General features: G+C 40.6%; 1 protein-coding gene across 1 annotated transcript in view; it reads left to right on the plus strand.

Annotated features, from left to right (window-relative positions):
* The window catches only part of ryr2a (ryanodine receptor 2a (cardiac)), a 471,729-nt gene that overhangs the window by 101,735 nt on the left and 354,687 nt on the right, over positions 1-15,307 (plus strand). Inside the window, exon 14 of the mRNA XM_067988444.1 lies at positions 4,612-4,768. Coding sequence (XP_067844545.1) covers positions 4,612-4,768 — 157 coding nt within the window. The remainder of the gene's footprint in view (positions 1-4,611; positions 4,769-15,307) is intronic.

The following is a 15,307-nucleotide window of genomic DNA, read 5'->3' on the forward strand; positions in this document are numbered from 1 at the left end:
GCATTATCTCCCTTTTAATAGATACAGGCTGAGTTTAAGAAGTAGAAGGCTTGCTGGATTTCCCGCCCTCCCAAACAGTGAGTCTTCTACAAGCAGCATGATTAGCGTTGGCAGCCCAACACTCATATTTAAATGAGGCCCGATCACGAAAACCAATTGAGCCACCCCCAGCGTCCCACCTGTCCCAAATAACGCCACACATGATAATCACCCTCGTAGCAACTAGAGAAAAAATTTCCGTGAGGTTGCTTCTCATTCAAAATCTGAATATTGTTTACAGACCTATTATCTAGCTATCTCATTTCGTTTTCTGACTCTCTATTAAGTACACTGTTTGTAATATATATCATCAATAATAGAATAACACCTATATAAAGACATTAAAACCACAATTGGAGTACTGTGTGCATTTTTGGACACACGATAAAGGAAGGATGTTGAGACAATAGAGAAGGTACAGCTCAGATTCACTAGCATACTGAACAAAATATTGTAGATGCTGGACATATAAAACAAAAACAGAAAATTCTGGAGACACTCAGCAGTTCAGGCAGTTCCTTCTTAAATGCTGTTCATTTGTAATATTTTTCAGTTCTGAGGAAGGGTTTGTACCTGAAACATCAGCTGACTTGTATTTTCTCGACAGCTGCCTGAACATGCTGAGTGTCTGGCGTTTTCTGTTTTTGTTTCACTCGGATGCTGCCTGGAATAAGGAAATACAAATACAAAGAGAGACTTGAAAAAATTGAGCCTGCTTCCATATGGAGATTGTATGTTGATTTGATAGAGGGATTTAAAATTAAGGAATGGGAGAGAATTGATAGAAACAAACTGCTTTCAGTGATTTGGGGAGAGGTCTAGAACAAGGAGACATAGATATATAATGAATGTCGGAGATTTAGCACAGAGATCAGGAGAAACTTTCTTACAGAGTTGAGAGGCTGTGAAATGCACTACTAGACTTAGTGATGGAAGCAGAGACTGTCAGTTTTTAAGAATAGGGTAGATAGGTGGTTGAAGGAAAAGGGGATAACGGATATGCGAACAGAATGGGCACAGGGGATTAGGGCTACAACTCATGTAGAGAATAAACACCAACACAGTGGTTGGGCTGAACAGCCTGTTTTCGTGTTGTAATTTCTATGTAACATCTGCTGCCTCTGCTCGTGACTCTGAGTAAATGCACTACCTGATCTAAGCCCAGACAATGAGGGTATTATAGTTGGCTTCAGCTACCCTTGATAAGGGAGGGAAAAATTAGTCACTATTAATTGCTATCCAGTGACCTGCTGAATAGTGCACAGCAGAGACTGACTGCCTGTCTCAGAGCACTGCCCTCCTAATACAATGAATTGAGGTCTCTGCTCACTGAGTTGTCAGTTGCAAAAGGCTCCAAACTGGGGCCTGCCCTTAGAACAGTGGGCACACAATACACTTATGATTTAATCATCCAAAGCTCTGCTGCCCGTATCCTGACTTGCAGCAAGTCCCGTTCACCCATCACCCCTGTGCTCACTGACCTACGTTGACTCCCAGTCCAGCAAAGCCTCAAATTTTAAATTCTCATCCTTGTGTTCAAATCCCTCCTTTATCACAAAAAGTTAGTGGACAGGTACAAAAAATAATTTAAAAGGTTAATGGAATGTTGGCCTTTAACTCAAGAGGGCTGGAATACAAAGGGTTGGAAGTTATGTTACAGCTGTACAGAGTTCTGGTTAGACCCCATCTGGAGGACTGTTCAGTTCTGGCCACTGCAGCTCAGGAAGGATATATTGGCCTTGGAGGGGGTGCAGTGCAGATTCACCAGAATGGTACCTGGGCTAAAAGGGTTAAGTTATAAGGACAGTTTGCATAAACTAGGCTTGTATTCCCTTGAACATTGAAGATTAAAGGGTGATCTAATTGAAGTATTTAAGATGATTAAAGGATTTGATAGGGTGGATAGAGAGAAACTATTTCTTCTGGTGGGAGAGTCCAGAACAAGGGGGCATAACCTTGAAATTAGAGCCAGGCCGTTCGGGAGCGATGTCAGAAAGCACTTCTTCACACAAAGGATAGTGGAAATCTGGAACTCCTCCAAAAAGCTGTTGAGGCTCGGTCAATTGAAAATTTCAAAACAGATTCATAGAGTTTTGTTAGGCAAAGATATTAAGGGTTACGGGACCAAGGTGGCTAGATGGAGTTAAGATACAAATCAGCCATGATCTAATTGAATGACGGAACAGGCACAAGGGGCTGAATGGCCTACTCCTGTTCCTATGTTCCTCCCTATCTCTGTAACCTCCTCCAGCCCTCTGAGAACTCTGCATTCCTCCAATTCTGGCCTCTTGTGCATCCCCGATTTCCTTTGCCCACATTGGTGACCGTGCCTTCAGCTGTCTAGACTCTAAGCTCTGGAATTCCCTCTGGAATACAAAGGGTTGGAAGTTATGTTACATCTGTACAGTGTTCTGGTTAGACCCCATCTGGAGTACTGTATTCAGTTCTGGGCACCGCACTTCAGGTAGGACATATTGGCCTTGGAGGGGGTGCAGTGCAGATTCACCAGAATGGTACCTGGGCTAAAAGGATTAAGTTATAAGGACAGTTTGCATAAACTAGGCTTGTACTCCCTTGAACGTAGAAGATTAAGGGGTGATCTAATTGAAGTATTTAAGATGATTAAAGGATTTGATAGGGTGGATAGAGAGAGGCGATGTTACAAAGGTGGAAGTTGGTGGTCTTGGTGATGGAGAAGATGTGGAGTTGGAAGCTCAGCTCAGGGTCAAATAGGATGCCAAGGTTGCGAACCGTCTGGTTCAGCCTCAGACAGTGGCTAGGGAGAGGGATGGAGTTGGTGGCTAGGGAACGGAGTTTGTGGCGGGGTCGGAAGACAATGGCTTCGGTCTTCACAATATTTAAGTGGAGGAAATTTCTACTCATTCAATACTGGATGGCGGATAAGCAGTGTGAAAAATCAGAGGCACTGGAGGGGTAGAGTGTGGTGGTGGTGAGGTAGAGCTGGGTAATGTCAGTGTACATGTGGAGGTGCAAACTACTGAGTGAACATCTGTTTCTGCCTGAAATACACGGATCGCTTAACATGCTGTAAGTGGCAACTTTGTAATTGACCATAATAGGAATGGAAAATGGTTAGAGCTTTTGGGCCGATTTAAGTGATTGCCCAATTTAAACGTAGGCGGTTTAAGTGATGGGTACTGTATTTCTTTAAATATTACAATGGTGTGATTAACTGATATGAAAGAGAACTATATAAAATGTCATCTTTGTGCTACAGGGAACAAGTCCTCTTAGCACCATCAGCAACAGTGATGGTAAATCATACAGGTTACTAACTGTTGATGTGCAGTGAATTGCATATGTTTCATTCTTATTTTACTGGGTTTTGTTTGTCCCTTCACTGACTTAGGATCATAGGGACAGGAGTAGGCCTTTAAGCCCCTCAAGCTTGTTCTGCCGTTCAGTTAGATCATGGCTGATCTATATCTCAACTCTATTTACCCGCCTTGGTTCAATATCCCTCAATACCCTTACCTAACAAAAATCTATCAATCTCAGTTTTGAAATTTTGAATTGACCTAGCCTCAACAGCTTTTTGGGGGAGAGGGTTCCAGATTTCTACTAGCCTTTGTGTGAAGAAGTGCTTCCTGATATCATCCCTGAAAAGCCTAGCTCTAATTTTATGGTTATGCCCCCTTATTCTGAACTCTCCCATTAGAGGAAATAGTTTCTTTCCAGCCACTCTATCGAATCCTTTAATCATCTTAAACACCTCAGTTAGATCACCCTTTAATCTTCTATACTCAAGCCTAGTCTAGACAACATTTTGGGATAGAGTTTCCGCTAGTTTTGCACCCAGATTCCAGCGCAAACGGTCGAACCAGTGCAAAAGATCGGGCAATTTTAAATGTAGGTGAGTTACGCCCAAAACCATTTATTTTAAGGTTTTCCCTGATCTTTTATGCTGGTTTGAGATTCAATTTCGCTCGGATCAGGCCCCGCCCACAACACTGGCCCCGCCCCCAGGCCGACATTGCGAGATTCCACTGATTGCGCTGGTTCGGGAAGGCTCTTCAAATTGTGCTAATTTTCTTAGGTGCACAGGCACTAGTTGGCACGTTTTAAAACATTTTACATATCAAAAAATATTTAATTTACTAAGAAACTGACTAGTGTACACCAATGAAACTATTAAATGGTTCAGTATAGTTTTCTTTAAGTCATTTTCAGTGATTTAAAATCAGGTTACTCACAGGTGTAGGACTAGACACTCTTATTAAAAATGCTTATTTTTTGTGGTTAGCCCATTTGCAGCTGTATTAATAAAATTGCACCAGATTACCACTTTTAAATATATCAATGAATATTTTTTAATGCGAAGACATAAAAAGAAATTATTATGTTCTATCACGCTGCCCAATTGTCCTGGTTCATGAAAGATTTTATGTTTGTGATTATGCAAATGCATTTTAGCAGAAACTTGAACTGTAACCTAATCATTGCAATTTCAGACGCATTTTGGGCGCAATTTCCCGATTGCGCCCAAAGTGGAAACTCTACCCCATTATATTCAATAGTTATTATTTAGTTCTAATTGACTTCTCCTTGCAGATGGAGTGGAAGCCATATCAGATGGGGTCAGCCGTTCAGACTGAGACATGTTACAACGGGAAAGTACTTGAGCCTCATTGATGAGAAAGGCCTTCTTCTAATGGACAAAGAAAAAGCTGATGTAAAAAGCACAGCTTTCTGTTTCAGATCATCCAAGGTACGCCAAAATAATTGTTTAGTACTCTGGTCAGATTAATGCTATTGTTTAGCCTTTGGAACTGAAACCTTTGTGTGTGTTTATACAAAAACCAGAACCGGGGAACATGGACTTTAGCTTAGAAGAGGAAAACTGAAGAAACAATTCAGGGTAAACTACTTTACAAAGAGGGTGGTAATAGCATAGATTGCACTTGGGAACATAGGAATAGGAGTAGCCCCTCACGCCTGTTCTGCCATTCACTGAGATCATGTCTGGCCTGTATCCTAACTCCATCCAGCCACCTTGGCTCCATAATCCCTTAATACCCTTGGCTAGCAAAAATCTATCGATCTCAGGTTTAAAATGAATAATTGACCTAACATCGACTGCTTTTTGGTGGAGACGGTTCCATACTTCCACCACCCTTTGTGTGAAGAAGTGTTTCCAAACTTCTCTCCTAAATGGCCTGGCTCTGATTTTAAGGTTATGTCCTAGACTCTCCCACGAGCAGAAAAAGTTTCTCTCTATCTATCCTATCAATTCCTTTCAAAATCCTAAAATCCTCATTCAAATTACCCCTTAACCATCTATATTCCCATCACAAGCCTAGTCTATTTAATCTTTCCTCATAATTTAACCCTTGGAGCCCTGGTAACATTTCGGTGAATCTGCACTGCACTCTGTCCAAGGCCAATATATCCTTTCTTTGGTGTGGTGCCCAGAACGGTACACAGTACTTCAGTTGTGGACTAACTAGGGCTATGTATAGCTGTAGCAAAACTTCCTCCCCTTTATATTCTAGCCCTCTAGATATAAAGACTAACATTCCATTAGCCTTTTTGATTTTTTTTAACCTGATCACTACATTTAGTGTTCTGTGTACATGGATCCTTAAATCTCTTTGGACCTCCACTGTTCTTAGCTTTTCACCATTTAGAAAATACTCAGATCTACCCTTTTTTGGTCCAAAATGGATGACCTCACACTTACCTGTGTTGGAATCCATCTGCCACATCTTTGCCCACTCACTTAATCTATCAGTGCCTCTTTGTAATTTTATGCTCCCGTCTAGAATACTTACTATGCCACCAATCTTTGTGTCATCGGAAAACTTGGCTTTCTATTGTGTTATTTAAGTCACTAATAAATATAGTGAATAGTTGAGGCCCCAGCACTGATCCTTAAGGGACACCACTAGTCACTTCCTTCCAAGTCTCTACTCCCTGACTTCTACCACCTAACCAATCTCCGAACGAGGTCAATAAATTGCCTTTAATTCCATGAGCTTTAATTTTATCTAACAGTCTCTTATGTGGAACCTTATCGAATGCCTTCTGGAAGTCCATATAAACTACATCCATAGACATTCCACTGTCTACTACTTTAGTTACTTCCTCAAAAAATGTAATTAGGTTCGTTAGACATGACCTACCCTTTACAAATCCATGCTGGCTCTCTCTAATCAGCTCAAATTTCTCATAGTGCTCAGTCACCCTTTCCTTAATTATAGATTCCAATAACTTCCCCGGGGAAGCAATGGAGGCAGATAGCATGTAAAAAGCATTTGAGGGAGTGGGCTATTAAGGGGTATTAATTCCTGGGACCGGCTGGATGGATTACAGAGTCTTTCACAGTTCTGTATTTGTCTATCTATGTTTCCGTATATTGGGAAAAAAACAACAGATAGACATTTTTGTTTTGCTGATAATATGCTTTCACAAATAATGGAGTGGTATAATCATATAGACTAGATGGGATGTTGTAAATAGGATAGTGATAGGGGTGATAATGGAGTGGGACTTAGCGTGGTATAGGATGTGGATAGCAGAGTTTTGAATTATTTGGAGTTTATTTGGCTACAGCATGATAGGCCAAAGAATCGATAGCATTGAAATTATATCTTGAAGTGATGAAGGCACAGATGAAGATTTCAGCAATAATGGAGGTAAGGACAGAGGTAGGCAACATGTGGAGGTGGAAAAAGGCAGTTTTGATGATGGATAACATTTGGCATGTGAAGCTGAATTCAAAGTGAACAGGACATCGAGGTCATATACCATTGGGTTCACCCTAGGAGGGGTAGGGAGGAGGGCCAGGGTACAGAGTTTTGGTGGGAGTTAAACAACATGATAATTCAAATTTATTCTGAGCCCTATTTAGTGATGTTATTTACGTTGCTTAATTTGAACTATTGGATAATAGAATATGACTTTGAATTATGAGGAATAGTAGGAAGAACCAATTAATATTCCATCTATCAAGAATGCAGATTATTCAAAACGTTCAGCTTTATTTTTAAGACTGCAACATTGGGGTAATTTTGACTTTGGACGATCATATAAAATGCAAGCAATCGCCTCATCACTCATTGAACACCTTGCCTGATTTTAGTTTCCAGTAACTTCAATGGAAATGAAAATCAGCAGAGGTCTTTAACGGGTGGTGAGTCAATATCAAGCTTTTTACACTATCGTCCAAAGTCAAAATTATCCCCATTGTGCCTTGAATATATGCTGGATTTTTTAAGATGACCAGTTAATGGATGATGAATCTCATAGCTGGTTTATTACTGATGCAGAGGAACTAAATCATAGTAAAAATTAGATGATTCAGCTCACATTTCCTACTATAATATCAATGATTTAGGCAATTTGGCATAAATAAAACAGCTTTCTGGTGGATATCATTGCTGATTCTTCAAATTAAGAGTTAAGTATAATCGCTGGTCAGCTGCACAATTGAATTCATGTTGATGAATTAATGTGTCTGTCTGCAGCCCAGTTGCCACCCCTCCTTCTGCTTATATCCTGGAGGCCTTTCAAGTGGCTATATTAAGATCCATTTACAGTGTGGGCGTTCTTTGTAGCATGGTGCAGCTTAAAAATTGGACAAAAAAGATTTTCAAAGAAAGCCAGGTGTCCCAGCACCCCCATCTGACATATTGCAATTGGGTGCCATGTTTTTGACGTTATATAAGTGGAGTAATTTCAGCAACATCAGTTAGTATGTTGCATGTACATTGCTTACCTTAGCATAAATTAAATGTTAAAGGATATTAAATCATAGGACTCTTAAAAAGCACTTGACAATGTTCCTCAAAGAAACCTTTATGAAAAGTAAGGTCTCGAGAAATGAAAGGTGAAGTAATTAATTGGATTGGTGTTTGACTAAAAAATAACTTGCATTTACAGAAAACATGGGGTGTTGATTAATGGACATAACTTTTGATACGGCACAGTGCCTTTTTTATTGGGCCAAGGCTCATAAGTTTAGGCTTAAGATTGAAAAATGTAGGAAAGAAACAAATATAAATCAAGTAGTAGGTAATACCAAGCTTGGGATTCAAAAACCTGTAAAACCTGTAGGAGGGAGGTAAGGACTTCCACAGTTGATGTTTAAAATTCTCATCCTTGTTTTCAAATCCCTCCATGGCCTCGCCCCTCCCTATCTCTGTAACCTCCTCCAGTCCTACAACTCTCCGAGATTTCTGTGCTCCTCCAATTCTAGCCTCTTGCGCATCCCTGATTTTAATTGCTCCACCATTGGCGGCCGTGCCTTCAGCTGCTTCAGCCCTAAGCTCTGGAATTCCCTCCCTAAACCTTTCCACCTCTCTACCTCTCTCTCCTCCTTTAAGAAGCTCCTTAAAACCTACCTCTGTCACCTGTCCTAATATCTCTTTATGTGGCTGGTGTCAAATTCTGTTTGATAACGCTCCTGTGAAGTGCCTTGGGATGTTTTACTATGTTAAAGGCGCGATATAAATGCAAGTTGTTGTTGTTGTCCTGGAAGAGAATGAGTTAGAGTAGGAAATGATACAATGGAGGCATCCATTGTTCAACTTCCCTATTTATGAGGCATCCGGCCATTGAAACTGGCGAGGAAACAATGGTCGCCCAAGGTCTGCCTGATGCGATTTCGGGTGGACCTGTAAATGGGTGCCAGCATCCCTGTCCAAAACAAGCAAACGCTGCTTGCATAATGCAAATCAGAGCCCTACACTGCTGTAGGACTCCATTTGCAGTTTTCAAGTGCAAATGGGTGTGTCGTGCGCTGAGCACGCTCCGCCCATTTCTATCAGGAGATAAGTGGCCTAAAAGCTGTTCTCAAAGGGATCGCTGGAGGCTGCTCCAAAATCGGCCTGAAACATTTTTGGGGGCAATTTGCGTGAGGCTAGGAGGAGCAGCAATGCTTATCCAGTCCCCATAATAATACTGTGGTCCACTGCCAGGTGTTGGTAGTGATCCTCCCCCTCCCTGTACTGCTGACTTCTGGTATGCCTTGTTCATGGAGCTGCCGGATTTCCTGCCCCCTGGTTTGGTAAGCTGTCCACTATTGCACTTCGAACTCTTGGCAGCTCACCAACTGTATTCTAATGAGGCCCGAACTTGAAAACGGTTTGGGCCTCCTGCTGAATCCAGTGGACAGGCCCCATGGACACACTGTCGACTCCACACCTGCTTTGGGCAAAAGTTCAAAATCACCCCAATTAGTCTTGATTTCCAGATTAAGGAAGACAGTGTAGGATTCAAAGAAGCAATGATCATATTAGTATTGATGTAATCGAGAAAAATAAGAAAATTTATGATGGAGGGAATGAGATTGGAGGCTGGAGGTTAGAGAAAAATTACCTTTCAAATAATAAGCTTTTTCGTATATAATGAATGATAGTGGAAAGGTGACAAAGTGCTCCAGAAATGGGAGCAGCATCGAAGGTAGAATTCCAATTCCACATGGCCGCAGTTGCTAATGTGGGACAGGTGCTGGGGAGCTGGAAACTAGAGCAGAGATCTTTCTTGACAAACCTCTGTCACTTTTGCGCTGCATGATATCTTTGCTCTGACTCTTAGCGCACCTACGGTGCTCTTGCCCATTAGAAGCGAAGGCTGCATTTAAATATTATAATACTGTATAATCTATTATACATGATAAACATATAAATGTTGCAACACTACAATGGTATTGACCCAAAGGTGGTGCTGTTGGAGTAATGTTATGGGACTCATTAACTTAAGCAGCCATCCACCTTGGTTAGACCGCACTTGGAGTGCTGTGTGCAGTTCAGGTCTCCATACTACAAAAAGGATATTGAAACACTGAAGAAAATGCAAAAAAAATTACAAGATGTTATAAACATAAAATAGCCACTAACAGATCAAATAAACAATTTAGGATAAATTTCTTTACACAGAGAGTGGTGACAATGTGGAACTTGCTGCCACATAGAGTGGTTGAGGCAGATAGCACTGATGCATTTAAGGGGAGGTTTGATGCATACATGAGGGAGTAGGGAATAGAGGGATACATGAGGGTAGGCTGTGAAGAGGTAATTAGAGTGGGAGGAGGCTTGTTTGGAGTATAAATTCCAGCATAGACCAGTTGGGCTGAATGGCCTGTTTCTATGCTGTAGATTCTATATAATTCACCTAACATTACGTGAGCATCAATCAACCAATCATGAGCCTCTTCTGAGAAATATGGGTGTAATTTCTAACTGTGGCCACTAGGTGGCACTGCAGCAGTCAACTCATTCAAGCACAGTGGACATCTTGATAAAGGAGCATAAAGGTAATGATTGCTCTGAGTCCCCCCAAAACAGAAATAAAATAACAAAACAACCAAGAAGTCAGATAGCACACTTTACTGGCCACAAGGAACACAAATTTCCCATGTCTGAAGGACTGTTTCAAACTAACGCATGCTGAAACAGTGAATCAACAACCTGATATATCAGGTGGCAAAAAAAAACTTAAATGCTCCTGAACTTATCAGCAACTTGAACTGTGCTTCAATACATAGAATGGCCGAAATGTTAGTGTGGGCCTCGCATGGAAGTTTCTATCAATGCTTTGCTTGTACTGAGGCGTCATGGAATCCTGATCCAGTAAGCTAGCTGAAGCGGTGGTCGAATGCCCAATGGATTAATGCGTCTCTCCTCCACCCCATTTCCAATAGCGAGCTCGGAGAAACTTACTAAACCCCCAGACGCCACTGAGCTGAAATGCTTGATTGGGCAAAGAAATGCACTAAAATTCACCCTTGCAACATGAAGAATAGTTGCCCTCATTGAACCAAATATGTAAGAAATGCATAAAATTAACACCCCCCCCCCACCATGAATAAACAGAAGCAAATTAAAACCAGAAGCCAATAACCACATGAACCCCTCTGCTGAGCACTGAAAACAATTATGGGACAAAAGTAAATTAAGATATTCACACATCCAATGGAAAGCCCATTCTAAACCACTTCACTGATCAGAAATTCCCCTCTATCCTCTTTTCCCTCCTTGTCCACTTCCCTTCTCCCTCTCGCCCCTTTCCTCTTCTCTCCCTCCCCCCCCTCTCCTATTCCAATATCCTTCCTTCCTCCTTCTCACTTCTCTTCTCACCTCTCCCTGCCTCCCTCCCTTTTCTCTTTCCTTCCCCTCCCTGTTTTTCTTCCCTCCCCCTCTCCGATTCCCTCCCTCCCCTTCCCTCCTCTCCCTTGTTCCCCTCCCATCCCTCCTGCCCCTTTCCTCCTCTTCTGTTCTCTGCTTCCCTTCTCCTCCCCCTTGCATCTCTATCCCTCTCTCCCTTACTCTCCCTCCACTCCCTCCTTTCCCTTCCCTTCTCCCACCTTCCTCTCACTCTCCTCCTCCTTCCTCCCTGTCCTTCCCTCCCTCTTACCCTCGCTCCTCTCCCATCTCCTCCCCCTCCCTCCTCTCCCTTTCCCCATTCCCACCTCTACTGCCCTCCCTTTCCCCCTCCATCTTACTTTCTCCCTCGTTCTCCTTACATCCTTTGTCAGAAAGCCTAGGCTAATGAATCAGAAAAAAGATTTTGGGATCACATGAAAATGATCACAGAGTGTAAGATGATGAATTGAGCATTTGTACAGATGTGAGCATTCAGTATAAATAAAATCAAGTTATACTCACCAGCAAGACTGTACAAAGCTCCATTGTAGTTATCTGACCAGTATGAGTGATACATACTGAATAACTCCTCCCCATTTGTGCTGGCCAAGTCACCCTCACATACACACTGGGCATTGGTTTCTAAAACAAGTGATGTTACACATGCATGTTTTGGGAAGTAAAATTCTGCATTTTAATTATTCACTTTAACTCCCTATTAGCCAATTGATTGGTTATTGAGGCTATATATCAAATCTCATTAGACTCTTCCCTCTGGTCAACCTTTGATATACACATTGCCACCAAAGATAATGCTTGCAAAAGCAATAAATAAGCCTTTTCTACCAATTGAGTAGACTGTGTTTATAAGTTTGTCCATTCCTTGTTGATTTACCTTCTTTATGAAATACAGTTCTCCTTAATGACTGCCATCTGAATAATTAGAGCACGCAAAAATATTTTTTTCTTTCCTCGTGATTGTTCGCTGAAGCAATTTATTAGTTATTGAGATGTGTAGTGATTTGATAATTTCTGCTCATGAGAAAGCCTTGAGAGATACAAGATGTCATGGCATGTCTGTAATTGAAGGGTTTCATGTTATCTAATGTCAGCACAATTTAATTTCACTGAGGAAAAACACAGGGTTGTTACCAGTTGAAGACATGTGGAATAATGTGTGTTCTTGTAGGATACATCTGAATAGCATCATATTTTTATAACTTTGTGATTAAGTTACACATATTTACATAAACTACATTTTAATAATATTGAGCATAGCTTAGTCTAAAGGTAGATTGTTGGACTTTAAGCTGGAGTGATGCCTCGGTAGTGCATTGCTCCAGTAGAGGACCAATTTGTACAGTGCAGACTTATGTGGTTGTGGAATGCTTCATCTCTGAGGGAAGAAAAAACTATCATTACACATTTCCTCTTAGATACTGCAGGGCAGATTCCCAGTATTCCATCTGCTTCATGGGAAGGGGCAGCAGTGGAAGTCTAATCAACTGAATGGTCACATCATCCTAAATGTGCAAGGCATTTGTACACTTATGAGTGTCTTTCAGTAATTGTTCTCTACAGGGGATTTTGCTGCTCATTTTTTGTTTCCAAGTTTTTCTCAGGCACACCACATTCCTTAGTGTTGGACAGCGACTTTGTTCTTCTGTGAAATTACAATAGCTTGTTGCTCTTCTAACCCAAAGACAAAGACATGGCTGACTTATTGTGGAGAAATAAAGACCATTTTTGTGTAATTCATAATGAACTACACAAAAATAAAAGGACTTAATATAACAACCAAAAAAAGGCAAAGCAACTTTTCAGGCATTTGTATCATCAAGAAGCAGTCCACGCTGAACATAAAAAACTTACTAAAAAAAAGTCTGAGTTGCTTGACAGCCCTAGACTTCCTGACTGAGATCAGGAACTCATCACATGAGACATCACAGAGGTGAATCTGTGCCCCACAGTGTTTTAGTGTTACATTCAATGTGCCTCTGTTTACTTCTTTTAATAAAACTACTGCATGGTTTATTTTATTTCCCTACTGGCTAAGCAAAGATTAAAACACTTGTTTCTGTGCTTTTTTTGCTGCTTCACTGTGGTACTTGCCATGACCCATGTGGACAGTGTATGCTATGACTGCCAGCACATACATCACAAACAAAATAACACTGTTTCGCTCTTCAGCGCAAACACCATTTCATACTGGTTTCTGGGTCGAGATGCAATTTATTCGAATGCCAAAGTACCAATAAAAGATGCAGATCCTTGAGTTTTATGCACCTTTTTGTATTCTGGTAGCAAGTTTATTGCAACCTCACAGAAAGATCATAATGAAATGCAAATTACAAGAAGAAAAATTCGGGGTTAGAAAATACTGAATTATTTTCCAACTGTTAGATGTCTCTCTTCTGCCTATTTTGTTACCAGCAACTCGGTGTGATTGCAGTGAGTACAGCATGACTTATTGCTTGTTTCCCAATCTGCTGTCATTATAGCACATTTATAGTAATGTGCCTTATGTCACTGTAGCTTGTTGATTACAGTAGTCCACCCACTCACATCCAGGTGGCATTGTGCTTCATCCATACTCGATTACTCGCCATCAATTAAAGTTTGTCCAGGCTTTTCCGACAAAAATGCATGCCAAAAGCCTTATACATACAATTAATTTCAAATGTTAACCAAACTTGTGACCCTAAGCTTTACCACCGAGAATTTTCCTGAAGCTTCTCCTGATCAGCCACCATAACTTCCACGGAAGTTCGGCGGAAACACCATTTACTCGTCCATCCAGGGTTTCCGCTGAAATTACGACAGCTGATTGGGACAACCCCCAACCCCTTGAGGAAATTCCAGGCATTCAGCTTTTTCATATTTAATTCCAAATGTAAATTTTGCGCATACAGTTAATTATCCTAACTACTGCAAATGTTAAACAACCTTGTGACCCTAAGCTTTACGTCTTTTTGCATATTTAATTCCCAAATGAATGAATTGAAAAAATAAAATTCTGTGAGACGATTTCCCTTTATTTGTTGATTAACTTATACATGCAGAATGTCATGCTGTGTAATAATGGATAATTTTTCCCCTACTTTTTTTTTTGCCAACATTCCCTGCTGCTCCCACCCTTAAGTTTTTTTCATGCAGGATATGCTTCTATGGGTTCCTGTGCTCTTCAGTACCTCACACAAGCAGAACAGATAAGAGAAGTAAGTGTAGGGCAACATCTAGGCAATAGCGATCACAACATAATAAGGTTTAAGATAAAGATTGAGAAGGACACAGGTAAGACAAAGACCAAAGTAATAAATTGGAAAAAAGGCTGATTTTCAGCAGATGAGAATAGAACTAGGGAAAATAAACTGGAAAAATTTACTGATAAATAGAACAGCAGCGGGAAACATTTAAAACAGTGATCGAAAGAGACCAGGAGAATTATATTCCACTAAAAAGCAAGAACAAACTAGCCAGTAATGATACACCATGGATGAATAAAGAAATAAGGGCAAAATTGAAACTAAAGAAAAAGGCATATACTGAGTATATAGACAACAAAGAAGATGACAAAAGGGAAAACGATAAAGTTAGGAAAGAAGTTAAAAAAAACAATTAGGAAGGCAAAGAGAAACTACAAAATTAAATTATCAAGGAATATAAAAAGAAATAGTAAAGTATTCTACAGACACATAAATAACAAGAAAAATCAGGATAGGGATAGGGCCACTAAGGGATACACATGATAAACTCACAGGTAATGGCAGAAATATTAAATAATTATTTTGCCTCAGTATTTACCAGGGAGACTAACATGGTGGGCATGACATTAGAAGAAGAGATCAAAAAAGATATAAAGACATTTAAGATAGAAATGGGGGTGATAATCGATAAACTAATCAAACTTAGAGAGGATAAAACCCCTAATCTGGATGGATTGCACCCGTGCATATTAAAAGAAGTTAGGGAAGAGATAGCAGAGGCACTATTACATGTATATAAAAATTCATTAGAAAAGGGAATAGAGCCAGAGGACTGGCAGACAGCTAATGTAATTCCTTTATTTAAAAAGGAAGATAGAAACAGTCCAGGGAACTGTAGACAAATTAGCATAACATCGCTGGTAGCAAAGATAATGGTATCCTTAGTCAAAGATTTAA

This window comes from Heptranchias perlo, chromosome 8, assembly GCF_035084215.1.
Source record: "Heptranchias perlo isolate sHepPer1 chromosome 8, sHepPer1.hap1, whole genome shotgun sequence".
Classification (NCBI taxonomy): Eukaryota; Metazoa; Chordata; class Chondrichthyes; order Hexanchiformes; family Hexanchidae; genus Heptranchias; species Heptranchias perlo.